Source organism: Lichenostomus cassidix, unplaced genomic scaffold (assembly GCF_008360975.1).
Source record: "Lichenostomus cassidix isolate B80296 unplaced genomic scaffold, HeHo_3.0 unassigened_scaffold_chr26, whole genome shotgun sequence".
In the NCBI taxonomy this organism is placed as follows: Eukaryota; Metazoa; Chordata; class Aves; order Passeriformes; family Meliphagidae; genus Lichenostomus; species Lichenostomus cassidix.
The window spans coordinates 216,079-243,641 of NW_028147268.1; the positions used below are offsets into that span (position 1 = coordinate 216,079).

The 27,563-nt window shown below is 46.3% G+C and overlaps 1 protein-coding gene across 3 annotated transcripts; it reads right to left on the reverse strand.

The window, feature by feature from the left end:
* Nucleotides 1-6,580: 6,580 nt before the first annotated feature.
* Nucleotides 6,581-27,539, reverse strand: ELK4 (ETS transcription factor ELK4). Of its 3 annotated transcripts, none has more exons than XM_085044390.1 (7): nt 27,394-27,539; nt 17,857-18,072; nt 14,741-15,664; nt 12,396-12,512; nt 10,027-11,365; nt 9,937-9,981; nt 6,581-9,730 (listed from the first exon to the last, which is right to left on the reverse strand). In XM_085044390.1, the coding sequence occupies exons 2-5, from the start codon at nt 18,061-18,063 to the stop codon at nt 11,267-11,269; spliced, it is 1,347 nt and encodes a 448-aa protein (XP_084900516.1). In that variant the 5' UTR covers nt 18,064-18,072; nt 27,394-27,539; the 3' UTR covers nt 6,581-9,730; nt 9,937-9,981; nt 10,027-11,266. The 3 variants fall into 3 exon arrangements, with proteins under 3 accessions (XP_084900516.1, XP_084900517.1, XP_084900515.1); XM_085044391.1 differs by having other exon boundaries at nt 6,581-8,821; nt 8,917-9,730; nt 9,937-11,365; XM_085044389.1 differs by having other exon boundaries at nt 9,937-11,365.
* Nucleotides 27,540-27,563: the final 24 nt, after the last annotated feature.

Below are 27,563 nucleotides of genomic sequence, written 5' to 3' on the forward strand. Positions count from 1 at the left end.
TAAGATACTCTTGATTTTTTTTTTTAATTAAACTGGTTTTAGCACTTGTAGAATCGTGGAATGGTTTGGGTATCCAGCCTCAGTTTAACAGATTTTAATTAATTTTTTTAACTTAATGATACTTTTTAAAAAAAAAATTTTTAAAGGCATTAAGATACTCTTATCTTTTTAAATTAAACTGGTTTTAGCATTTGTAGAATCGTGGAATGGTTTGGGTATTCAGCCTGAGTTTAACAGATTTTAAGTAATTTTTTTAACATAATGGCATTAAGATACTCTTTTTTTAAATTAAACTGGTTTTAGCATTTGTAGAATCGTGGAATGGTTCGGGTTGGAAGGAGCTCAAAGCTCACCCAGTGCCACCTCCCACTGTCCCAGGCTGCTCCAAACTGGCCCTGGACACTTCCAGGGATGGGACAGCCAGGGATTTTCTGGGAAATTTCCATTTTCCCAAGCAGCAGCTCTTCCCTGCCAGAAAATATCTCCACAAACTCCTGCAGAAGAGAGTTGTTGAATTGCCTTTGTCTCCCTCAAGGTGAGTGTGGATCTGGTAAATTCTGGTAAGTTTGAATTCTGGGTTTAGCTGATCCCTGGACATCACATCCCACAGTTGGGATCTATTCTGATCCTATAAGGAAACTAAACTTCATTCCAGGCCAGGCTGGAGCAGCCTGGGATAGTGGGAAGAGTCATGGAATGAGGTTTTTAAATCTTCCCATCCCAATCCTTTGGGGATTTGATTCCAACCAACCCAAATCCTTTGGGGTTTTGATTCCAACCAACCCAAACCCTTTGGGGATTTGATTCCATCCCAAACCCTTTGGGGTTTTGATTCCAACCAACCCAAATCCTTTGGGGATTTGATTCCAACCAACCCAAATCCTTTGGGGATTTGATTCCAACCAACCCAAATCCTTTGGGGGTTTGATTCCAACCCCAATCCTTTTGGGATTTGATTCCAACCCAAACCTTTAAAGGTTTGATTCCAACCCCAACCCTTTTGGGATTTGATTCCAACCAACCCAAACCCTTTGGGGGTTTGATTCCAACCCCAACCCTTTTGGGATTTGATTCCAACCCCAATCCTTTGGGGATTTGATTCCAACCCCAATCCTTTTGGGATTTAATTCCAACCCAAACCCTTTAAAGGTTTGATTCCAACCCCAATCCTTTGGGGATTTAATTCCAACCCAAACCCTTTAAAGGTTTGATTCCAACCCCAATCCTTTGGGGATTTAATTCCAACCCAAATCCTTTGGGGATTTGATTCCAACCAACCCAAATCCTTTGGGGTTTTGATTCTAACCCCAACCCTTTTGGGATTTGATTACAACCCCAACCCTTTGGGGGTTTGATTCCAACCCAAATCCTTTGGGGATTTGATTCCAACCCCAGAAGGATCCCAATCCTCTCCCAGCCCCAGAGCAGATCCCAGCCAGGCCAGCCCATCCTGTAATTCTTCCCCAACTCCACAGGATGCCACTGTTCCTCTCCTGGAATAAATCACCCACAATAAAATAACCTGCAAAACACATTTACAGCTAAAAAACAAACAAAAAAAAAAAATCCCTCAATCTGTCCCTCCTGCCATGACAGCATCTCCAGGCTCTGCTCAGAGGAAATGAGCACCAAACAATTCCAGGGGGGAGCAGATTTGGGAAGAAATCTCCTCAGTTTGTGGCACTGAGGGTTGGCAGATTTTAAATCATCTTTTAAATCATCTTATCACGTCCTCGAGGATTTGATAAAACTGAGCTCAGCCTCGTTTGAATTAAAACATTAATTACATTTCTTGGCTTGATCATTCAAATCTCCACTTTGGCTATTTAGAGGGGAAAAAAAAATCTATTTTAAGGAATTTTTCAGCAGAATAGCACCTGATTTAGCAAAAAACCTGTAAAATTTAGAGGGAAAAAAATCCTATTTTAAGGAAATTTTCAGCAGAATGGCACCTGATTTAGCAAAAAAACCTGTAAAATTTAGAGGGAAAAAATATCCTATTTTAAGGAAATTTTCAGCAGAACGGCACCTGATTTAGCAAAAAACCTGTAAAATACAATTTACCTCGAGGTCTGCTGAGCTCCCTCCTTATCCCAGCCCAAGCTCCCCTGCAGCTGGAACTTTCTATTTCCTCTACTGAAAGAATAAAAAAAAAACAAACCCAACAAACCCAGTCAAAAGAGCAGGAACTTTGTTAAAAATATTTATTTAAAAAAATACAATTGTTTTGCATGTCTGGTTGCACATAACTATTAACATATGATTGACTTGAATAATTTGCTACAATGCTTTTTTTTTTGAAAGCCAGCTCGCATTATACAAAGCAAAAATCCCTCTGTCAGTTCTTACATAAAATAGTTTTCTTTAACTATTCCCACCCCGTTGTTTTTTTTTAAAAAAAGATTGCAATACATTGATTTTTTATTTATTTTTTTCTTTTTTTTTTTGCACAAAAATCGAAGCAATAGGAAAAAGTCACCTGATTTCTCAGGAAAGACCTTCATGACGTTTGAATAACAATTCCCAAATTTTGCCACTGCCAAAGCAGCATTTGTCACCCGTGGAAGTGGCAGGACAGTGCAAAGGAAGTTTTTGCATCTTTAAATTAAAAAAAAAAAAGAAACCCCACTTTGGCTCCCACTTGTATTCAAACCTGAAATGTGTTCAAACAACTCCATCCCTGCTCTAATTAAGCTGCTCAGACTTTTGATATTTTTTTTTTTTTGTTTTCAGGATGATTTCCACGCTTGAAGGTCTTCCTAAAATGTTATCTCAGAAGGTTAAATAAAAGCAAAAAATTTAGTAACACTGAACAATTACTGAAAACTTTGGCTATTTATGTACTTGCATTACATACCAGCATTTTTTATTTTTTATTTTTTTTAAACACAATGGCATTAAGATACTCTCAATAAGGTTATTTAAAAACTAAAAAGTTAGACTGAGAAGCAATTCTGTGCCAGGCAGGGTCACCCAGCTGGAACAAGGGGTGACTTTTAACAGTTGTCTTGTCTAGAAAATCTCCAGTGTAGGAAGTTTCAGACACTCACTACAACACCACTTTGCCTCTGGAATTTGCACTATATATATATATATTTATAGAGAAAAAGGAAAAAAAGACACTCTGTCCTGGAAAGAGCCACTGGAAAAGTTCCCTCTCTGAGCTTTCGCTGATTTTTCTAAAAATCCCAGGAAGGTCAAAGTGGCTCCAGCCTGGAGTTCCAGAGGGAGGGATCTGCTCCCAGCTCCCAAAAAACTGCCCAAACTCCCAAAACACCATCCCAAAACAGATGTGCACTCCAGGAACCAACAGGACAACGCTGGCACAGCACCACAGCTGGCTGGGGTGGCTGAAAATCGATTTAAAACAGATTCCAATCCCTCCAAGACACACCAAACTGCCCAGCCCAGGGAAGGTGGAGCTGGATCTGTGCTGATTCCCAGGATTTTTTGCCTTCCCAGGATTCACTCCCAGATTAATCCCAGCCGCCCTGGGGACACAAATCACTAGGATTTCCCCAGTTTTTTTTTTTTTCCAGCTCTGTTATTCCAAATCAACTTCTCAGCTCTAAAAGCATGAACTGTGCTACTGTACCCATCACAAAGCACTGTGACGTACATAAGGCCATCTGGTAACACTGCAACAGGCTACAAAAAACACCTGGCAAAGGGAATTTTTTTGGGGGGGTAAAACTCTGTTTTTCCAAGCTAAAGAGGAATAAATCTCAACCCTGTTGACAGAGAACGAAACGTTTCAAAAATAGGTTTGCTGTAAGGGAAAGGACTCTGTGCAGCTGAACGACAAAAAAAAATAATTAAAAAAAATATATATAGTCAACACAATTCTAGGAAGCAAAGCTTGGAGGGGTTAAGACATGCTAGGGAAAAATAAAAAAATCCAACCCCAGAACATATCTCCAGGAGCTCAGAGCAAATCCAGGGATTGGAATATTGGGAATTTATTGGGAATTTGGGAATTTGGGAACCCCCCAGCCCACCCCAGCACACAGCACACCCCAGGAAACCATGCACAGGCAACCCCCAGAGCCTCCCTGTGTCCAGGAAAACGTGGAAAAATAACCCCAAAGGACAATAAAAAACAGAAATGAACAACAACAGCTTCCAGTTATTAGCACAGCAGTGCTGCAGGGACTGCTCTAGGGCTGAAATGGGCTCTGGAATCATCTCTCTCTCCTCTCCTGGTTTATAAAAATTCAGGATTCTCCTGTTCCACCCCTGCTTTGAGATGAAAACCTCCTGCAAAACAGCCTCAGCAGAGGAGGCTTTAAAATCAAACTTTAGCAAAACTGCTCAAAAACACACTTAAGACACTTTTTTTTCCCAGCTGTGGCATCCAACAATGTCAAAAAAATCACCTTTGGCAACTCCCACCGGGGCAGGGTTGGTTTGAGTGCTAAAAGAGAAGGAAAAAACCCCCAAAAACCTCACCAGGACGTGCAAAACATTTCAAAGTGGCGACTGCACAGTGCAGGATCTGCTCTGAGGATGAAGAAATGGGGATATTTCGATGGATTTTTGGGAAATTCTGCCAGGCGTGACCCACGTGTGCTCCAGGCAGAGCAATTCCAGCCACTCTGGAACACTGAGGAATCCAAAAAAACCACAATTTCGGCTCTCAGTGTGCTTCTCATCATGGCCTGGAACAGCTCCACGGGCAAAATCTGCTGCATTCTTGGGGAGGGGGGGAAAAAATCCAATTTTAGGCAGTTTTAGGGGGTTTTTTTTAAGTTCCAGAATGATTTACAGGAAGCAGACAGCTTGCTGCTCCAACTGGGAAATATTGGAACATCCAAGGAGAAACAGGACCTGCCCACCTCTCCCACCTGTGGTTCTGCTCAGCCAGAAAAACAACCTGCAGGGAGCATTTCCTCCTCATTCCTGCTTGCTCTTGGCAAAAAGACAGGAATTCTGTCCCTCAATCCGCTGACACCAAACCCAAAATTCCACCTTTCTGCCCTGAGTCTGTCTGGGAATTCCAGCAGGAGCTGCAGGAATGGCTCTGCTGTTGTGTCCTCCTGACTCCAAGGAGGCTCTGCAGGGAGATTTGGTTCTTTCTTCAAGGATTTTTCTCTGTCCAAAGCCACCTCTCCTCTCTACAGCCAGCACTGCTCACTCCTGGTGGAATTCCATGTTGGAATTGGATCTTGGATGGTGATTAAAGGCAAAGGGACACCCTGGAGAGCTGCAGGAAAATTCATCCTGCATTTTATCCTCTGATCCCAGCAGATCCAGCTCTGATCCCAGCCTGCCCCATCCCCAGATCTCCTCTCACACCCCAGCCACTGCTAATTGCTGCTTAATGAACTCCCAATCAAGCCACCAACACCTCTGGCTGGGCTCATCCAACATCCTGGGAAGCTCCTGAGAGAATCCTCACGGATTTTGGGCTGCTGCAGCACCACACTCTGTGATTTTTAAGACAAAATAACTCCATCCCCACCACAAGGAGGCCAAAATGTCTCTTTTTTTCCCCCATTTCTGCTCTTCCAGATGCAGATTCCACTCCTCACACAAAACTGAGGAGGGAAGCAAACCAAAAATTGTCACCCAAAACCCAAACACTGAGTTTAAAAACTCATTTTCAATACCTGTGGATTGTAACAACATCCCTGACCCACTGCTGAGGTTGATTTTCCAGAGCTCCCAGTACCAAGAGAGGCTCTTGACACAACACTGAGATGGACTGTAAACAGATCTGCCTTAAAAATGGAAGAAAATCGCAGAGCACATCGAAAAATGCTATAAAACAGGAGGGAAAAAAGGAAACTAAAAGAGAAATGGATAAAAAAGGGAGGGTCAGAGCTGCAGGTTCTGATCTCAGCTGGAGGAAAAGCTCCAGGAAGGGATCAGAGTCCTTCACTCCCAGCTGGAATCCCTAGGGATTCCCCTGGAGAAGGGAAATCTGCACCTCAGCAGCTTCACTGCCCTCAGAAGGAACATTATAACCCCAAAATAACCGAGTTGTGAGATAGCTGAGGTGTGGAACTGCATCAGAGGGAGGAGTTATCCCAGCCAAAGCCTTCCTGTTCTCCCACAGCACTCCATGATCCCAAAGATTGCCTGGATGCTGAACCCTGGGATGATCCCAATGATCATCCCAATGATCCCAAAGATTGCCTGGATGCTGAACCCTGGGATGCTCTGAGTGAAAACAAGGGATTGTCCAACTCCAGGAATTTCATCCCTTCCTGACCTATTGCAAAAACAGAGCTTGAGTGTGCCAAAATCAGGGCTCAGGACATCAAAATGTGCCAAAATCAGGGCACAGGACATCAGGGTGTGCCAAAATCAGGGCTCAGAACATCAAAATGTGCCAAAATCAGGGCACAGGACATCAGGGTGTGCCAAAATCAGGGCACAGGACATCAGGGTGTGCCAAAATCAGGGCACAGGACATCAGTGTGCCAAAATCAGGGCACAGGACATCACGATGTGCCAAAATCAGGGCACAGGACATCAGTGTGCCAAAATCAGGGCACAGGACATCAGTGTGTGCCAAAATCAGGGCACAGGACATCAGGATGTGCCAAAATCAGGGTTCAGGACATCAAAATGTGCCAAAATCAGGGTTCAGGACATCAAAATGTGCCAAAATCAGGGTTCAGGACATCAAAATATGCCAAAATCAGGGCACAGGACATCAGGGTGTGCCAAAATCAGGGCACAGGACATCAGGGCGTGCCAAAATCAGGAATTGCATCCCCTGCTGAGGACAGGTCTGAAACAAGGCTCTACACCTAAAGCTGCTGCTAAAAAAAAAAACTCCCAAATTTCCTCCTTCACCCTCTTCTTCCCAGAATCACCTTCCCAGGAAAGACAGAACACAAATGGTTTGACAACCACAGGTGATTTTCCTGCTTCCATGGGCTGAAATCCTGAAAATCCAGGATCCCAAACCGAGCCAGGCACAGCCCAGGCAGCACCATGGCCACGGAAAAAAAGAGATTTAAACAAGCAAACACGAGCTCAGCTCCCATCCTCCCTAAAATCCCACCACCAGCTGCTCTCTCGGGTCCCACGGGTGACCAAAAATCTGTTTTCCAGCATCATCTATTCCAAAATGGCTGGAAAGGGAATTCTGAGACGAGCTGGGCTGTGAGAGGAAGCTGGCATGGCAGCAGAGGCTGGAGGAGTCCAGGAGGGAAGAGCAAAGTGCCAGGTGGGCAGGAGGGCTGGCACAGGACAGCAGGACGGGCTGGATGCCACCAGGGAGCTGCAGAAGCCCTTGGGGCAGTCCATGGATGGCCAGGATGAGGATGGAATGGGAGAGGGAAGGAGATCCATGGATGTTGGCAGCAGGAAAAGGTTGAGGAGAACACGGGAAAAGCAAAACGCAGGGAGAGGGGAGAAAACCAGGCTGAACATCTGGCTGGGCACAGCTGGATGGCATGGACAGATCCTCCAGCAGCAGGACATGCAGGGCAGAGCTGGAATGAGGAATTCCATGAAGAATTCCACGAGGAATTCCACGAGGAATTCCCCAAACCAGCCCTGTCCTCAGCACTCAGACCCTCCTGGAGAGGCAGCCCTGCCCCAAATTATCTAGCAGCTCGTGGAGATGCTGCCAGGACAGAATTTTGGTCACACCTTCCCTGGAAGCCGAGCCAGCCAGCACTGAACTGATGCAGAAATCACCAAGCATTCCACCAAACCAACAAGAACCTAAGGAAAAAGCCTCTGCAATGCTGCATTATTTAATGTATTTTTTTTTTTTTTTTAAAACCACCACGGCACAGAAACTAAAACAGAATCTACTCTAACCCCACCTGCCCTGTGCTAAATTAAAAAGTTGTGAGGAGCTGCACAGGACAGCTCCTGAAGTGACCTACAGAACCAGCAGTTCACAGAACTGAGCCTCAGGGAGGCTCTGCCAGGAATGTGATCCCAAAAAAAAAAAACCCCAAGCTGGCAGTTACCTGTCAGTGAATGTGGCTGATGAGGCAGCATTATGTACAAGGAAATATTCCCTTAAACGACCTGAAAATCCTCCTCTCCCTTTGCCAGGAGCTTCCCCAGCTGCCTCCTGAGGTTATCATCCTCTGTGGAATGGGATTTTTGTCCTCAAGAAGCCAAAGCCATCCCATTCCTGCCCTGCCTGCTGGGTTTGGAGGGATGGGAATCATCCCACCCAGGCTGCATTTCCACAGGAACATCTGGATCTCAGCCAGCTGTGGCAGTGCAATCTGGGGAAGCTTCTTGGAGAGGAGCAGGAGCCCAGAAATAGCAAATTTTTTTTTTTTTTTTGGGCCTGACCCTCTGCCCAAAGTGATAAAAGTTCACAAAGAATTAAGTGCACACGTATTTTTTTTAAACAGCTAAACTTGGCTTTTCTCCACAGGGGAACAAGGGAAGCAATTAAATTGCAAGTTTTTTTTTTTTTTTAGTGCTCATCTGTGAATTTTCAATTCAGAAAAAAAAAGAAAAATTCTCTCCCAAAGTCCAGGCATTTGGTAGGCATCAAACCTAACCCAACCAAAAGTGCTGCTATTCATACATAGCCAGAGAAATCGAAAATTTCCCAGAGCAGGCTCCAAACATGCAAACCCCCCCCCCAAAAAAAAAATAAAAAATTCCAGATGCCTGCTCTCCGTGATCCATCCGCAGCTTCGCGTCTGCGTTTCAAAAAATAAAAATCAAAAATTAAAAGAAAAAAGGTCAATATTGCACATTTTAAGAGCTGCTGGCGCAGGAATTTCCTCCCTGCATCTGCTGATGACTAAAAGTGAAGCATTTTTTGCCTCTGGCAGGACCCAGCAGGAAGACAGGTCACTCCAGGAGCTCACTCTCCCTGCTTCTCCACCTGAAAAAAGGAATTTTTTTTTTTTTTTTCTCTCCCACTTTCCCCCCTGGGCAGGTGAACAATGCCCAAAAAAAAAGCGACTCTGCTCCACCCACCTGTCCCAGGTGTCACTTTCAGGAACAAAAGTGGTTTTTCTGTTATCTCAGTGTCAGGATATAGAGAAAAGTAACATCACTGCAAGGGAAAGAAAAGTCTTGGCTGTCGTGGCTTTGAAGGGAATTCATTCCAAGCCTGCAAAAAAGTGGCAAAAAATGGGGAAAAACTCTCTGGAAAAGCTCGAGTTCATCCATGGAATAGGTGCAGTATTTACAGCAAACACTGTCAGCTCCTCGTGCTGGAGAGGTGAAAAAAGAAATCTTCCTCTGCTCGCTGCAGCTCGGAGGATGCTGAAGGGAAGAGATGTCTCCACCTGTTTTCTGGGAATATTTTATCCTCTGCCATCCCCTCAAATCAAACCCTGAAGTTGCTGCCTGACATCTGATGCCCCCAAAAATCAGCAAATCCAAACCCACAGCTCAGCACAATGAGGGGATGAGAGGAGAATTCCTCGTTCTTTTCACTCCTCAGGTCTCTGGAAAAGCTTCCTGAGGTGGAAAAAAAATCCACCTGGGAATTCCACCAACACCTCTGGAAAGCAATGCTGCATTTGATCCAGGAGATCAGGAAGGTTAAAAAGAGATTTGCCACGAGGTTGATGCTCTGGGGAACTCCTCAGCCTGGTTTGGGCTCAGTGCTCCCTCCAAAAAATACCAACAGCTCCAAGGGAAACTTGGGAAAAATGCTGGCAAAAGAGGAGCTTCTCCATGGGGGGAAAAGCAGGAAATTTTTCCAGAGCTGTGGGGAAAAGAGGAGCAACATCACCCTGCTGGGGCTGGAAATTCCAAGTCAGGCAGCAACCTCCCCTCAAACCTGCAGGGAAAATTCCCCTCAAAACTGCAGGGAAAATTCCCCCCAAACTGCAGGGAAAATTCCCCCCAAACTGCAGGGAAAATTCCCCCCAAACTGCAGGGAAAATTCCCCCCAACTGCAAGGAAAATTCACCCACAATTGCAGGGAAAATTCCCCCAAACTGCAGGGAAAATTTCCTAAAAACTGCAGAGGAAATTCCCCCAAACTGCAAGGAAAATTCCCCCCAAACTGCAGGGAAAATTCCCTCAAAACTGCAGGGAAAATTCCCCCAAACTGCAGGGGAAATTCCCCCAAACTGCAGGGAAAATTCCCTCAAACTGCAGGAAAATTCCCCCAAACTGCAGGGAAAATTCCCCCAAACTGCAAGGAAAATTCCCCCAAACTGCAGGGAAAATTCCCCCAAACTGCAAGGAAAATTCCCCCAAACTGCAGGGAAAATTCCCCCAAACTGCAAGGAAAATTCCCCCAAACTGCAGGGAAAATTCCCCCAAAGTTGCAGGGAAAATTTCCCCAAATTGCAGGGAAAATCCCCCAAAACCAGAGGGAAAATCTCTGCCCATGCAGCAGGGAGGTCCCAGGCTCCAGAACAGGTCTCTGGCACAAGAAATGTTTGGACTCCAGCATTGAAACTCTGTGAGAAGCGAGAGGAAACTCATCCCACATTTCATGGGGAAGGGGAAAGGAAGGCAGGGAAAAAAAAAAAATCCCAAATCCAGCCCCACCAAAGCTCCAAAAAATCGTCCTGGAAAGCGAGCTTGGAATAATAAATCCTTGGAAAAAAACATTTCTCCCTGCAACAACAAAAAAATCGAAATAATCAAAGGACAAGGACAGCAGAAAAGCCACACAGTGCTTTTGTTGCTGCAGAAGTTCTGGTGCAGAGCTGAGAGCACAAATTCCCATTCCCAAGGAATTTCCTGGAATGCCAGCTTCCATCAGGATTCAGGGTTCTCCTTGCCAAGCACAGGAAGCAGAAGAACAGAAGTTTTTTTTTTTTTTTGTTTTGTTTTGTATTTTTGTTTTTTTCCAAGAGAAAAAACCTCTCCTCTGGTGCTGTTTGCTGCAGCCTGAAGTCATTACAACACCACCCAAAATTCCTGGTGGAAAATTCCTGTTGGACAATTCCTTTTGGAAAATTCCTTGTGGAAAATCCTTTTGGAAAAATCCTTTTGGAAAAATTCCTTTTGGAAAATTCCTTTTGGGAAAAAAATCTTCCAAAATCGAGGAGGGAAGAGAAGAAACTGGAGCTGCAGCTCCTATTAAGGCGTTTGCATATACATTCCCAACTTGGGTTCTTCAAAGAAATGGGGATTTTTGCCAAAAAAAAAAAAAGGAAAAAAAAGGAAAAAAAAAAGGCATTTTTTGACTGGGGAATGGCAACAACTAGGACTGTTGAGAATCTCAGTGGGATTACAAACAGCTCGTCCTAAAAAAGGTGGTTTGAGAGAAGAGTCCCAGCTTTGCCTTGCTCTCCACTGGGTCCTTTTTCCAGGAATTCCATGTCCTTTTTTTTTTTTTTCCCAGGAATTCCATGTGCTATGTCTTCTGGAGGTCAGGGGAGAAAGGGCCAGGGGTGGAAGGTCCATCCAGTCCAGACAGGGTAAATGGGCCGTGACTGTTCAGCACTGATGGGAACTGAGAGATAAAACAACAATCAGCAGGGAAAAATCGCTTTAATTCACTGCTCTGGGCTCAAAGGTGGGGAAAAAAAACCCAAAATTGACAACAAAACAAAGCACAACAAAGCTAAACCACCCCAGACTTCAAAAATCCTCTTGGCTTCTTGCTTTGAATTTATTTTTTTTAATGCCAAGCAGTGTCAGGGTGACCCCTGAGCTCAGCACTGCCCAGAGCCTCATTAATAAATGACTTTAATTCAGGTTGGGGGGAAAACAGGTTCTGAATGGTCCCTCAGTTAATGATCAGCTCTTTCCAGGCACAAATAGCCATTCCAGCCCTCCTCGTTGATTCCCTCATCTCCATGGGGATGACAGATGCCAAGCCAGGAGAATGAAATGAATTCTTTAAATTCAATTAAAATTAAGGTGATTGGTTCAATCCTAGCCTTGGCCTCAGCAAAGTCAGGCAGCAGATGTGGTGATTCCAGTGCCAGAGTGGAAGGTGAGGGAAAAATATTAAAATTACAATTAAAGAAGGTTTTTTTTTGTCCTATAGAGTAAAAAAAAACTAGTAAAAAATTCACTGGGATGAATTTGATTGATTTCTTCCATAAAAACCATCAAGAACTGTGCCACACACCATCCCAGAGATCAAACACACATCCCTCCTCCTCATTTAGCCGGGAGATTAATTAATATCTCCCAGCAGGAATGATTAGAACAACGAGCAGAGTGGAAAAACTCAAAATCCAGGGAAATCCCAACCAACAAAGTTACAGGGAGGGAAGTTTTACAGGAAGAACAAACCTAAAAAAGAAAAATATCCTCTTTTTAACAGCAGTCTGTGCTGTGGTGAATTTAAAACATTCCCAAAAACACCAAAATTTGGAATATCCTTAAATAAAACCGGGCAAACACTAAAATTAACACCTTTAAATGGGCTAGAAAACAAACCTCTTTCATTCCCACAGCAAATATTTGGGATAACTGGAGCAGGATTGGGGGGAAGGAGAGGAAATAGCTGGAGGATGAAGGTTGGGACTCACCTGGAAGAGAGTGTTAGCACCTTGCAGCCTGGCAGGGCTGAGCGGAGCCACGGGGCTCAGGGTGCTCCAGAAGTGGATGCTGGAGAGCAGAGGGCTGGGAGTCAGCAGGATGGGAGTCTGGAAAACAGAAAATAAAAAAAAAAAGGAGATGTGAGAGATGTTCCTGTGGAATTTCAGCTACAACAGAGCAGGGCTGAGTTTTGGGAATTCCCAAATCCCCTCCTTCCTCCTTCCTCCTCCTCATCCCTCCTCTCACTGAGCAATCCAACAATTTATTCCCAAATCCTGCAGGATGGGAGTCTGGAAAACACAAAAAAAAAGGAGCTGGGAGAGATATTCCTGTGGAATTCCAGCTACAATACAGCAGAACTGAGTTTTGGGAACTCCCAAATCCCCTCCTTCCTTCTTCTGCTCCTCCCTCCCAGCTCCATCCTGCTCTCCCTCCTCTCACTGAGCAATCCAACAATTCATTCCCAAATCCTGCTAGATGGGAGTCTGGAAAACATAAAAAAAGGAGATGTGAGAGATATTCCTGTGGAATTCCAGCCACAACAGAGCAGGGCTGAGTTTTGGGAACTCCCAAATCTCCTCCTTCCTCCTCCTCCCTCCTCTTGCTGAGCAAACCAACAATTCATTCCCAAATCCTGCTGGAACCTGCAGAGCAGCAGCAATCCTCCTCCTGCAATCCTGAACTTTGGAAAATTTGGATTTAAAAAGGGAAATCAATGCTTCTGCAATCCTGCACTCTGGAAAATTTGGGATTGTGGATTCAAAAAGGAAAATCAGTGCTCCTGCAATCCTGCACTCTGGAAAATTTGGATTGTGGATTTAAAAAGGAAAATCAGTGCTGCCAGTGCACTGATTCCTTTTGTCTCATTCCAACAAAAGGAATTTCCATCCAGCTCCTGAATATTCCAGGCTCACCAAGCAGCCAAGCACTTCCCAGGGTGCCAAAAGAACAACTCCACTTGGTTTTTTAAATTTTGTTTTCCCCTGTCTTCAGCCATTTCAGTTTCCAACCAGCAGCTTCCCCACGGCTTCCCTCTAATTCCAATTTATTGCAGGGAAGAGATCACCCAGCTACAGAGTGATTTCACAGCCCTGCTGGATCCACTTCTCTTCCAAGTTTTCCATGAGACATGAAAGCTTTCCTTTCCCACACAAAGATAACAACCAAATGAAGCAGCTGCTCTTATTGCTGCTCACTCACAAGGCTTTGGCTTTCACTAAATGCTGCTAGCTGAGGGAAAAAAAAAATAAAAAAAGCTGCTGAACAGCCACCTCTGTGAGTCTCTGGGTTGGAATTGTTTTCAGGCCCAGCTGAAGGGTTTAGGGTTTCTGGATTAATTCAGGATCTCCCTGGCAAGGTTTACAAGGATCCTGCTGGGGCTGGTTTGGGTTGTGCCTCCACATGCCAGCCCTGTGCAGATGTGCATGGCTGAAACCCCAGCTGGGCACACTCTGGGGTGAGTTAACATCAATTGTGAATAAAATTTGTGCTTGATTTAAAAAAAAACAGGGAGTGACACCTTGAGTTTCAAATCTCCAACACAACCATTCCTTTTCCACTTGCTGTTTTCAAGCACAACATCATCACCATTCTGTGATTATGAAAACAAGGAAGCAGGAAGGGAATTTGGGGTGAATTAACACCAATTGTGAATGAAACTTGTGTTTTATTTTAAAAAACAACCAGGGATTGACACCTTGAGTTTCAAATCTCTGCACCCAATCAAACATTCCTTTTCCACTTACAACATCATCACCATTCTGTGATTATGAAAACAAGGAAGCAGGAAGGGAATTTGGGGTGGATTAACATCCATTGTGAATAAAACTTGTGCTTGATTTTAAGAAAACAACCAGGGAGTGACACCTTGAGTTTCAAATCTCCAAATCAAACCACTATTCCTTTCTCACTTGCTGTTTTCAAGCACAACACCATCACCATTCTCTGATTATGAAAACAATAAAGCAGAAAGGGAATTTGGGGTGAATTAACACCAATTGTCAATAAAACTTGTGCTTGATTTAAAAAAAACCAACCAGGGATTGACACCTTGAGTTTTAAATCTCCAAATCAAACCACCATTCCTTTTCCACTTGCTATTTTTCAAGCACAACATCACCACCATTCTGCAATTATGAAAACAAGAAAACAGGAAGGGAATTTGGGGTGAATTAACACCAATTGTGACTAAAACTTGTGCTTGATTTAAAAAAAAACAGGTAGTGACACCCTGAGTTTCAAATCTCCAACACAATCAACCATTCCTTTTCCACTTACAACATCATCACCATTCCCTGATTATGAAAACAAGAAAGCAGGAAGGGAATTTGGTTACCTGAGAGAAAAGTGCAGGAGTCAGAGAAGCAGTGGGGAGGGAAGGACTCAGGATGCCCAGAGGACTCGGGTCACTGCCCGTGATGACCAAAGTGGGTGCCAACTCCAGCCCTTTGGGTTTTTTCGCCCTGGAGAGGTGATTGGCAAACTCCTTCTCCAGCCCAGCCGAATCCTCCTCCTTGGGCTGGGGGGATTGGCGCTGCAGGCTCTGCTCCAGCTGCTGGGAAGCCACGGAGTCGATGTCCGTGTCAATGTCCAGGTCGGGGTTGGAGCTCAGGGGAGGCGAGGGCGGCGTGGAGGGCACCTGGAGGCTCGGGGACACCGAGGACATGGGCGGGGTCGGGGTGAAGCTGGTGCTCAGGTTGGGCAAAGGTGCTGGAGGAGCTTCAGGGACGGTCAGTTTGGGCAGGACCAGCGTCTCCAGGCTCTGCAGAGTCTCCTCTGAGCCCAGGGGCAGCGAGGAGGACACGGCCGGGGCGGCAGGAGCTGTGGAGGTGACAGCCACCGCCGAAGAGGTGGACACCAGCGGGGCTGAGGGTGGCTTCTTGGAGGGCACGGTGACAAACTTGATGACAGAGGGCGTGGGCTCCTGGGGAGGCTTCTTCTCCGCCAGCTTCTCGGCCGGGTTCTCGATCTTGATGGACCTGAAGAGCTTCACGCCGGACGAGTTGAGGGAGTTGAGGGTGAAGGAGGAGTACAAGCCTGAGTGGATGTAGTCGTTGCGGCTGGAGGATTTCCCACCCGCCTGGGATTTCTCCTTGCCGCAGCTCTCCAGGTCCTTGGGAGCGCTGGGGACGTCCCCAAAGCTGGGCACCTCGGGGTCTCCCTCCATCCTGCCCACCACCAGCGGGTCCATGTTGAGGATCTCCGGGTACGACACGAACTTGTAGACGAACTTCTTGCCGTTGACTTTCTTGATGATGTTCTGTGGGGAAGAGGTATATTTAGACTTGCCTTGGGATTGATTTGCTTCCTACAAACGCTGCCTAAAATAGGCAGGGGAATTAAAGGCTGTAATCTTTCGGGGGGGAAAGAAAAAGTTTCTTTTTTTTCATGGTTTAAAAACACCCTGAGTGTTCCAGTTCTGCACCCGGAGCTGGCAGACAAAATACTGCAACAGGTGAGCTTAAGCTGACATTAAATGTACTAAAAACAGCCTGAAAACTGCCAAGAAATGCTGTTTAACATCTTAAATTAAATCAAAAACACCCATTAACCCCATCAAGGCTCACTGAGCTGGGTGATTGAATAGAATTTTAAGGGTTCAAGGGTTTCTCCAGGCCTGCAGAATTGAGAGTTTCCACTCCCAATCCAACCACCTTTATCCTTAATAAGATGATAATAAAGGAAAAACAAGCAGCTGAACCAGTCAGCAGAGCGCAGAGGCTAATCAGCCATTTCAATACCACAAAACAGCATCTGTCAAACTTGTTTTGCTCCCCAGCAAAATGCCACACACACTCTGGACTCCAGATTATCCTGATTTATCACTCCCTGATGCTTGCTGAGATCTCTCAGTGCCACCCAGTCACAAACACCGAGCAGCTTCCCACCTGCTCCAGGCTGAGGCTCCTCAGAAACTGGGGGATATTTTTATCTGTTCCACTCACTCCAGAACAGTGTGGGAGGAAGGGAAACAAAGGTGAGACTCGGGGATGTTGGATAAACAAAAGCTCCTTACTCTGCTGGGCTGAAAAGGCAGGCCACAGCAGAGGTGGAATTGGGAATATGCAGAGAAAATGAAAATATTTTGGGCTGAAAACGCAATCCCCATCAGAGGTGAAATTGGGAATATGCAGAGAAAATGAAAATATTTTGGGCTGAAAACGCAATCCACATCAGAGGTGAAATTCTGAATACACAGAGAAAATATTTTGGGATGAAAAATCTTAATTTTGAAGGCTCTTTGTAGAGAAAGGTGCAAAAAGATCTGAGGGTGGTGCAATATTCATCCTCTCCATCATCATCATCATCATCCTCTCCCTGTGTTGCTTTAACTGAGGATTTTAACCCTTCCAAGGCTGAGTATTTTTGGAAAGGGGATTAGGACCCAAAGGCAGATTTGCATTAGCAAAGACACCAAGAGAACACTTTTCCAAAGCCACCAGAACCTCAGGAAACAACCAGCGAGGAGGAAACGCTGACAAAATTAGAAACAACACCTTTAAACAAAGCAGCCCAACTTCCTTCAACCTGGCAGAGACAGGGGGGAGAGAACACACCTGCGAGGAGAGAATGCAGCAGGAAACAAAGCTCCTTAGGCTGCTGAGATGGAGCAGGATTGGAGCAGGACTGGAGCAAGACTGGAGTAAGATTGGAGCAGGTTTGGGGCAGGATTGGGGCAGGATTGGAATAAAATTGGAGTAGGACTGGAGCAGGATTGGAGTAAGATTGGAGCAGGATTGGATCAAGATTAGAGCAAGACTGGAGCAGGATTGGGGCAGGACTGGAGCAGGATTGGATCAAGGTTGGGGCAGGACTGGAGCAGGATTAGAGTAAAATTGGATCAAGACTGGATCAGGACTGGAGCAGGATTGGATGAAGATTGGAGCAGAACTGGAGCAGGACTGGAGCAAGATTGGAGTAAGGTTGGAGCAGGATAAGAGCAGGACTGGAGCAGGACTGGATCAAGGTTGGGGCAGAATTGGGGAAGGATTGGAGCAGGATTGGAGTAAGATTGGAGCAGGATTGGAGCAGGATTAGAGCAGGACTGGAGTAAGATTGGAGCAGGACTGGAGCAGGATTGGAGAAGGACTGGAATAAGATTGGAGCAGGATTGGATCAACATTGGAGTAAGATTGGAGCAGGATTGGATCAAGATTGGGGCAGGATTGGAGTAAGATTGGAGCAGAATTGGAGCAGGATTGGAGCAGGACTGGAGTAAGATTGGAGCAGGACTAGAGCAGGATTGGGGCAGGATTGGAGTAAAATTGGAGCAGGACTGGAGCAAGATTGGATCAGAACTGGAGCAGGATTGGGGCAGGATTGGAGTAAGATTGGATCAAGATTAGAGCAGGATTGGATCAAGACTGGAGCAGGATTGGGGCAGGATGGGAGCAGGACTGGAGCATGATTAGAACAGCACTGGAGCAGGATTAGAGCAGATTCCCAGCCTACCTTCACGTAGTAGTAGCGCAGCGCGCGGCTGAGTTTATCATAGTTCATGCTGGGCTTGTTCTTGCGGATCCCCCAGAGCCTGGCCACCTCCTCTGCCTGCAGCAGCTTGAACTCGCCGTCGTTGGAGGTCCAGCAGATGATATTCTTGTTCTGGGGCTCTTGGAGCAGCTGGAGGAGGAACTGCCACAGGGTGATGGCACTGTCCATAGCAGAGAGCTGCAATTCAGAGAGGCACGTTAAACCCACAGCATTTTTCCTCCTCTCCCTACAAGGGTTGTGGGGGGGAAGAACCGGCAGGGATTGTTATTTCCAAAGCCAGCAAGAGTAAAAAATTATTAGTCACCAGTCGTGAAAGATGTTCCCTGCAGAACTGAGGGGCTGAGTGCCAACCCTGGCGTCTCCTCCCACATGTCAGTACTTTTCACATGGGTTATATTTAGCCTCATTTAACTAAATCAGGTCACTTTGGGTAAGTTGCAGTGAGTCACTACCCCCAGAAAAAAAAAAAAAAAATGGCTCGTAGTTGTTCCATGCTCACCCACTCTGGCTTGGGCTGCTTTGTGAGGAAAAGAGCTCAGGTACACCCAGGGAGGAATCCAACCTCCTCCTCACCTCCTCCTTGCCATGCCTGCTCCCACCTCCCAGCCTGGCACTGGGAAAACACAGCACTGCAAAGCTCCAGGAAGATGCCAGAGCGAAAAACAACTCCATTTCCCTTCAGTTTTCACTTTGCCTCACCCCTAATCTCTTCCTTCAAATCGTTCTTTTCCAGGCATCACCCCTGTTTTGTTTTCTATGAGAATAAACACCAAACTAAATTAAAATTATTTCAAAATTATTTCAAGCACTGCGTTCACTTGGCTCTCAATTCCTGCCATGTCTTACCCACGTCAGTGATTTAGGTTGGGACTTTCTAGGACTGATTTCTGCCAGTTGATTCCTGCACTGAAGCTGTTGATGCATAAATTCATCAAGGACAGAGCAGCCACAGAGATAATGTTTTACCTTGACCATAGCTGGCTACAGCAAACAGTATTTCCACAAGTATTTTTAAGCAGAACACTCATCGTTCTGTACGAGACATGCTGTGAATTCAACCAGACAAAATATTAATTCAATAAGTCCTAGAGATTCTAGGAAATTCTAGAACTAGAACTGTTTAATTAATGCAGCTTTAACTTTTTCCTAGGAATAATGCTCTGAAATAGTGAATTATGCTAAAAATGTTTGGATATATATAATAATTTTATTTTTTCAGCCTAAGTCAAGGGGGTCCAGGGGTTCCACCTGGGTGGATCTGGCAGACCAACCACAATTCCTGAGCTCCAACCACAATTCCTGAGCTCCAAAACAAGCCCAGGCTGGTGCTGTTGAACTCCCTGCACACTCAGGGCTCCCTCTGAGCTCCAGCCCAGCCTGCCAGCTCATCCTTGCTCCCAAAGCCTTTTTATTCCAATCTCATTAGTGCCCAGCACCAATCCAGCCCTATATAAGGAAGGGAACTGCGGCCATGGCAGAGGCTGAGCACTGCCTGGGATCAAATCCCAGCTCCTGGAAAAAGCAGGTGCCCCAGGGCTGGCACCTTTCTGGGTGGCTTGTCACCTCTCCTGCAGAAAGCCTGCCTGGTGGCACCCAGGGATGTGACACGGGCCCAGCAGCAGGGAAATTGCTGCAATTAGAAGGCACAACCTCCAAATGCAGGACACCCACACCCCCCTCGGTAGCTGGCCCGAGGTGCTTTCCCCGTTAATTACAAGTGCAACTCCCTGCTTGCCCAAATTAATTGCTCGGCACTCGAAGAAACTGGAGGCTGTGCTTGCAGACTCATCCCACACTGCTCTGTGCCCTGCTGATCCAGCCGGGATTTGGGAAGCAGAAAACCACCCCAAAACTCTTTTAGGACCGCCTGGCACTGCCATTTGTCACCAACATGGGAAAGGCAGGGCTGTGCCTCCTTACCCACAGGGATGATGCAGCCACACGTGGTGACATGGAGAACATGAGGACTCAGCTCTGCCAGCTCATCCATCCAGGATTTAGGGACCAGAAAACCACCCCAAAACCCTTTTAGGATTGCCTGGCACTGCCATTTGTCACCAACAAGGGACATCACCACGGCAGGGCTGTGCCTCAATACCCACAGGGATGATGCAGCCACAAGGACTCAGTTCTGCCACCTGATCCATCCCGGATTTAGGGACCAGAAAACCACCCCAAAACCCTTCCAGGATTGCCTGGCACTGCCACTTGTCACCAAAAGATAAGGACATCACCACAGCAGGGCTGTGCCTTGTTACCCACAGGGATGATGCAGCCACACATGGTGGCGTGGAGAACACAAGGATTCAGTTCTGCCAGCTGATCCATCCAGGATTTAGGGACCAGAAAACCACCCCAAAACCCTTCCAGCATTGCCTGGCACTGCCATTTGTCACCAACAAGGGACATCACCATGGCAGGGCTGTGCCTCAATACCCACAGGGATGATGCAGCCACAAGGAGTCAGTTCTGCCCTATCTATCCAGGATTTAGGGACCAGAAAACCACCCTAAAACTCTTTCAGGACCACCTGGCTCTGCCATTTGTCACCAACAGAGAAGGACATCACCACGGCAGGGATGATGCAGCCACACGTGGTGGCACGGAGAGCACGAGGACTCAGCTGTGCCACCCTGCAGAGCTGTCAGGAGCAGTGAGATGAGCTGAGGGAGAGCAGGGAAGTGAAGCTGAGCGATCATTCCCACGCTGCGCTCCTCTCCAGCACGTTGCACCAAATCTGATGCCACGGAGGAATCAGATTAGCAACAGCATTTCAGGCTTGTTTTTTCCCTTTTCCTCCTAAAAATCCGGGCAGCTTTCACCCCACAGTTGAGCTGGTGTTATTTCGTGAGGCTGTTTCCTTTTAGGAAGTCCCACCTTGCTGGTAATTCCAAGCCAAACGTCCCTGCCCAGGTCCCAGCTGGTTTGGAGTCCAGCTGGAGATGCACAGAGCAGCACAGAGCTCTGCAAAGCTGCACACCAAGAGTGGCCAAAACGCTGGGAGAGACTGGAGATTAAAAAAACAAAGCAAAACAAAACAAACAGAAAAAAAACCAAAACTAACCCCACCTTTCCCAGAGACGAGCTAAGCTGCTGTGAGGAGCATTTAGCAGAGTTAAGAGGTCATGCTGCTCAAATCCTGCAGTTCTCCAGCTGGAAGGATCCTCCTGCCAGGGGCAGAGTTACAGACTGTGCTGAGTGCAATTTTGATCGAGTTCCTCCTGATGTTTCTGGCATTTGCAGCTCCAGGCGTGTCACGATCCTGTCCATCACTCAGAGGACAGAACTGCACAGCCCCAGCTGGAAAAAGTCTTGTCTAAGAACAATTCCCGGGGTGAGGAGGTCTCCCTCATTCCCTGGCTGTCACAGAACAGGAGCAGAGAGCACCCTGGAGCTGTTCATGGGTTATTCTGCATTTAACAGAATGAATATTCCTCTTTATTAAATATTTCCTGTGTTCATCTCCAGGGAATGATGGAGATCCTGCAGTGGAACCTCATGGAAAGCTCAGAGAAATGGGGAAAATGGAGATTTTCTGGAGATTATACCCAAGGGGAAGGTCAGAAAAGAGTCGTGGTCACAGCAAGGGGATCACAGGTGGATTTTGTCCCTTCAGAGCTGATTGTTAACTGGGAAAAGTCCAATATCAGTACAATGTGTTAGGAGATGATATTGTATTCTGAACTAACACATCTCAGCTAACTTCAGCACCAAAGCTGCTTTGATACACCAAAAAAACACATCAGAGAATCCCTGCTTCTCCAGGAAACACCAGAATACAACAAACCATCACACCAGGTGGAAAATCAAAACCAGCACAGGTGAGCTGAGCATTTCTGTTCATCTGAGAACCACCCAAGGTGAGAAGTTTTTTCCTTCTGCAGCACCTGGAGGAAGGAGCTGCTGACCTTTTCTCTGTCACCACAGGGATGAGGAGAACCCCAAGAACACCCTGTCCACTCCTACCCAGGGTGAAATATTCTCTGACAATCCCCAAACAGCATCTCAACTCCTCAAATCCTCCCAAAAGGCGCCACTCTCCTCCTCTCACAGCTCCACACCAGCACCAAAACCCTCCTGGAAATCCCACTGCTCCTCCTCTGAGAAAATAATTATTTCCACAATAATTATTTCCCCAATAATTCCAAACACCCTTTTCCTAAAGGGTTCTTTTTCCTCCTCCAAACCCTCCTAGAAAAATCCTAGAAATCCCTCCTAGAAATCCCACTGCTTTTCCTCTGAGAAAATAATTATTTCCACAATAATTATTTCCACACCAACAATTCCAAAACACCCTTTTCCTAAAGGGTTCTTTTCCCTCCCAGAAACCCCTGGAGGAAGGAAAAACCCTCCCTGGAGAAGGGAATGAGGCAGAAAGGCAACAGCCTCTCCCCTCCTGCACCATGTGAGCTCGAGGGAAAAAATAGTTGCTGGAGGCAGAGGGCAGCTCTGCTTTGTGCGGAGGGAGCAGAAATAGAGCTCTATTATTGTCTTGAGATCTTCCCCGACGCCCACGGGTGACCCTGGGAGCTGAGCAGGAGCTCAGCAGGAGCTGGCAGGGCTGGGCTGCTGAGCTCTGCGAGCAGCACAGCTAACCTGAGCTCTCTGCTGGGTGTTGGGGAAGGGTGGGTTTGGGCAGGAAAGGCAGGATTTGGGGTTTGGTGGGGGTTCTGAGCTCGGTGGGATTACAGAGGCTGGAGGATTTGCTTTGCCTGGGAATGGGAGGGTGAGGTCAGGGTGGCACAGAGGGAACCAGGAGGTTGGGAAGTGGGAAAATCTCCCCCACGAGCAGCTATGCTGACTGTGGCACAATAAATCCAAATTTCCACCCTCTGCCCCCCAAAACAACCCCTCTCCACGCCCTGGGAAGGGACTAAAAGCAGAATTCGGGGGTCATGTCTGCCCTAAACCCCCTCCTTCCAGCTCTCCCGGCAGATTTCCTGAGCTTTGACTGACTCAACACCAAATAATCTCCAATAATCTTTCACCTCCACAGCCAGAGCAGCAGCAGCAGCCTCTGGTAAAGCATCTGCAGCCTGATGATTTCTGCAGATGGGCTGGATTAAAAAAAAAAAAAAACCAGCAGGAAGAAAGGGCCAGAGGAGAGGAAGGATGTCACAGGAACAGCCAAATCAGCCCCAGCAGGGCTGAGCTGGCACGGGGACAGCTGTCCCTCCGAAGGGACATCCCCGAGAGGTGGCTTGGGGAGCAAGGAGAAACTCAGGGAGACACCAAAATCCGAAATAAAAATAAAAACTGAAATCACGGCAGCAACAGGTCTGGGGGAGCTGGAGGTGCAGGTGAGCAAATCCAGGCTTCAATTGCAGGAAATTGCAGGGAATTGCAGGGAATTGCAGGGAATTGCAGCTTGCTGGGAGCACAGAGCTGCGAGCTGCTCAGGCTGCACTTCCCAAAGCCATTCCCAGGGATTTGGGAGCAGTTTTTTTGGGGAATATCACGGTGTGTGAGCAGGAGGAATCCACAGACCAGAATTCCTGCCCAGTTGTGCAACATTCCCAGCTCTGCTGGCTGTGCCAGGAAAACAAACAAAGAGTTGGGTGAAGGAGAATTTTGGAGGTCACAAACCTTCCAAAACTCGAAGTCTGATCAGGTTTTTTCACACTCTTTGTGCAGTTTAAGAAAGGAATCAATTATTCCTGGCTGCCCCACGCCTTTGATTTGAGTGGGACGTGGCTGGGGAAGGTATCAGTGAAATGGTTATCAAAATAAAACCCATTTCAGCTGAAATATCCCATTGCTAAGGAACCTTTCAGAAAAGCTTTCCCAGCTCCTGGGGGCTGTGACTCACCTGAACTGGTGCTTTGGGGGTTTTATCTATTTAAATTCTTTTATCGATTATATTTATGTCAATTTATCAGTAATATTTCATTTTTTAAATCGATTTTAATTCTTTTATAGATTATATTTATATCAATTTATCAGTAATATGTAATTATTTTATCAATTTTAATTTATCAATTATATTTAATTATTTTATCAATTTAAATTATTTTATCAGTTATATTTATATCAATTTATCAATAATATTTATTTTGTCAATTTTAATTATTTTATCGATTATATTTACATCAATTTATCAGTAATATGTAATTATTTTATCAATTTTAATTATTGTATCGATTATATTTGTATCAATTTATCAATAATATTTAATTATTTTATCAATTTTAATTATCAATTATATTTGTATCAATTTATCAGTAACATTTAAGTATTTTATCCATTTTAATTATTTTATCGATCATATTTGTATCAATTTATCAGTAACATTTAATTTTTTATCCATTTTAATTATTTTATCGATCATATTTGTATCAATTTATCAGTAATATTTAATTATTTTATCCATTTTAATTATTTTATCGATCATATTTGTATCAATTTATCAATAATATTTAATTGTTTTATCAATTTTAATTATTTTTAGAAATGCTTACAGTCCAAAAAACCCCAAAAATCCATAGATTTACTGCCCAAGCCCTATCAACTCCCTACCCTGACGTGGTGGGAAGCACATTGAGGAATTTCCCAGAGCACACAGACAGGTGAAATCCCAGCTAAAAGCCAGTCCTGTGCCTAAAATAAAATAATTAAACACAGAATTCAAACTAGAAATGCAGAATTTCACACCTCCCTTAAAACACTCCAACCCCTGGCAGCTTCCCAAGCAGCAACCAAACAACAAAAATCAGGAAAAACCACCCCAAACTCCAATAAATTCCTGTTTTCCCCTCGGCTCTGGCATTCCCTGCACCAATCCAGGCAGGAAAATCAGTTTGCTGTGCAGCAGAATTCGTGGTTATGGAGGCAGGAAGTTCCTTGGAAGGAAATGCTGGAGGATGTCCTCATGATAAGAGCTGCTCCAGACTTTTCATTGCCTAATCCTCTCTCCCTTTTTTTAACTCAAAACAAATGTTGCAATCAATCCTGTGCTCCAAAATCAAGCTGCTCGAGGTGAAATGAAGGTGTTTTTAGCAAATATTTGGGGGGTTAGGGACGGACTGGGTCAGCTTTTTAAGCCCTGAGAGAGAAAGATTTATTTTAATTTGTGTTTTCTAGTTTTTTCCTCAGTGTTTTCTGGCTTTTCTGGATGAGGCAGGATGGGGAACAAACCATGAAGGACAACAATGACATCAGGATTTCCATGGGATTTACTGAAGGCTGCAGCCTCAGGTTGGCAGCAGAGGAACCCAAACAGCTTTTTGGGGATATTTTCATCCTGGTGAATAGGCAGCAGGGCCTCCTTTTGTTAAAAAAATAGGATTTTGAGTCTCCCACCTGACTTTTAATGGAAAATAGGGGATTTCACAGCCCAATCCATGGAATTCCTGCTGCTAGGAGGATGACTGACATCCCAACACTGACAGTTTTATGGACAGACTTAGGTCTGATTTGCTGAATTCCCTGTTTTTTTCTGAATTCCCTTTTTTTTTTCTGAATTCCCTGGTTTTTCTGAATTCCCTTTTTTTTTCCTAAATTCCCTTTTTTTTCTAAATTCCCTTTTTTTTCTAAATTCCCTGATTTTCTAAACCCCCTGATTCTCCACACTCAGATAAACACCATCCCTTCCCAGCCTCTCTATTTTTTTAAGCTATAAGACCACAGGAAACCTTCACAACACCCACAGAGAGAAGGGAAAAACTTCAACCCCAAACCCCCTTTGATCCCCCTGTGACCCTGCCGGGATCATTCCATAAAAACCCCGATTTCCTGGAAGCTCCTAAGCAGATTACACTTGCTTCCTCCTCATCTGCCACCACCATGGGCTGAGGGCAGTGTTTACCAACAGCAGATTAAATTGCTTTTCCAGGGTATAAATCCATCTGCAGGGAGGGAAATCATCCCCAGAACAACGCCAAGGGTTTGTTTTTTGGGATCCCCTGCCCATCCCGAGCGGCTGGTGGCGAGGAGGACTGGTTTAAAATGGAAAAGCTTCCCCGGGATGATGTTTATGGTACACGCAGCCCCGTTGCCATGGCGATGGAACAACTATTCCCTGCAAACAGGCGAGGAGACCCTAAAAATAAACAGCCCGAGCGAAATCACGCACTGGGATCGCCGTGGCAGGGCTGGGATGGGATGAGCGGGGAAAAATGTGAATATTGAATTTGAATGTTGAGCAAATCCTGGCTTTTCTCAGGAGCTGCTCCCCCCAAAAATCGGTGTAAGTGTGGGTTCAGCCGTGCTGGGAGCACAGTGGGATTTTTGGAGGAGCTCACAGGTGAGGGAGGTGTGTGTGGATGAGAGCAGGGAGAATAAAAAGCAGGATTTGCATACTTTCCCCTCCGCCTCCCCGATTGATGTGGGCAGGAATCCACCCAGTTCAGACGGGGGAGTGCGGGAGGATGAGAAAGGAATAAAAAATAAAAAATAATTGTGGTGGAGTGAGGAATTAAAGAAAAACAGCAAGGGTTGGATTCAAGCAGGGTTTGGATTCTAATAACCAAACCTTGGTCTCACTGAGCAACCCCTGGATCTGAACAATGCCTGGACCTAAAAAAACAATCCTTGGCCCAAAAATCTCCTGGATCCAAACAATCATTTCCCTAGAACCAAAAACCTCCTGGATCCAAACAAGCAATTCCCCGGAACCAAAAACCTCCTGGGATCCCACCGAGCAATCCCTGGATCCAAACATCCCCTGGAACCAAAAACCAATCCTTGGCCCAAAAATCTCCTGGATCCAAACAACCAATTCCATGGAACCAAAAACCTCCATGATCCTACCAACCAACCCCTGGATCCAAACAACCCCTGGAACAAAAAAAAAACAATCCTTGGACCCAAAAATCTCCTGGATCCAAACAAGTAATTCCTTGGACCAAAAACCTCCAGGATCCCACCAAGCAGCCTCTGGATCTAAACAATCCCTGGACCCAAAAATGTCCTGAATCCCAGCAAACAACCCCTGGATCTAAACAAACTCTGGATCCAAACAACCAATTCCCTGGACCCCAAAATCTCCTGGATCCAATCAATTCCCTGGAAACAAAACTCTGCTAGATCTCACCAAGCAAACCCTGGACCCAAACAACTCCTGGAACCAAAAAAACCAATCCCTGGACCCAAAACTCTCCTGAATCCCACCAAACAACCCCCGGATCCAAACAGCTCCTGGACCCAAAACTCTCCTGAATCCCACCAAACAACCCCCGGATCCAAACAGCTCCTGGACCCAAAAAACCAATTCCCTGGACCCCAAAACCTTCAGGATCCAACCATCCCCTGCACCAAGCCCTGCCGGCTCCCCGAGCCAGCCCAGCACCGAACCGACCGGCGGCTGCACCGAGCCAGCCCTGGATCCCAACCAACCCGCGCCTTCCTCCCGCCACCGCGGCCCGGCCGCTCGCCCTGCGCTGTCCCGGCACTGAGGGACAGCGAGGGGACAGCGCGGAGGGACAGTGCGGGGACAATGCCGGGGGACACCCCGCGCGCGCCCCGCAGCCCCCCGGCCCGCCGCTCGCCGCCCCCGCTCACCGAGGAGGAGCCCCGCCGGTGCCCGGCTGCCTGCCTGGGGTGGCGGTGCTGGCCGCGGCCCCCCGCCGTCCCTCATGCCCGGCCCGGGCGCCGGGGCCGCATCCCGGGCGGGCAGCGCGCCTTCCTCAGGCCGGGCAGCGCCTGACCCGCCGCGGCTCCCGTACCGCCGC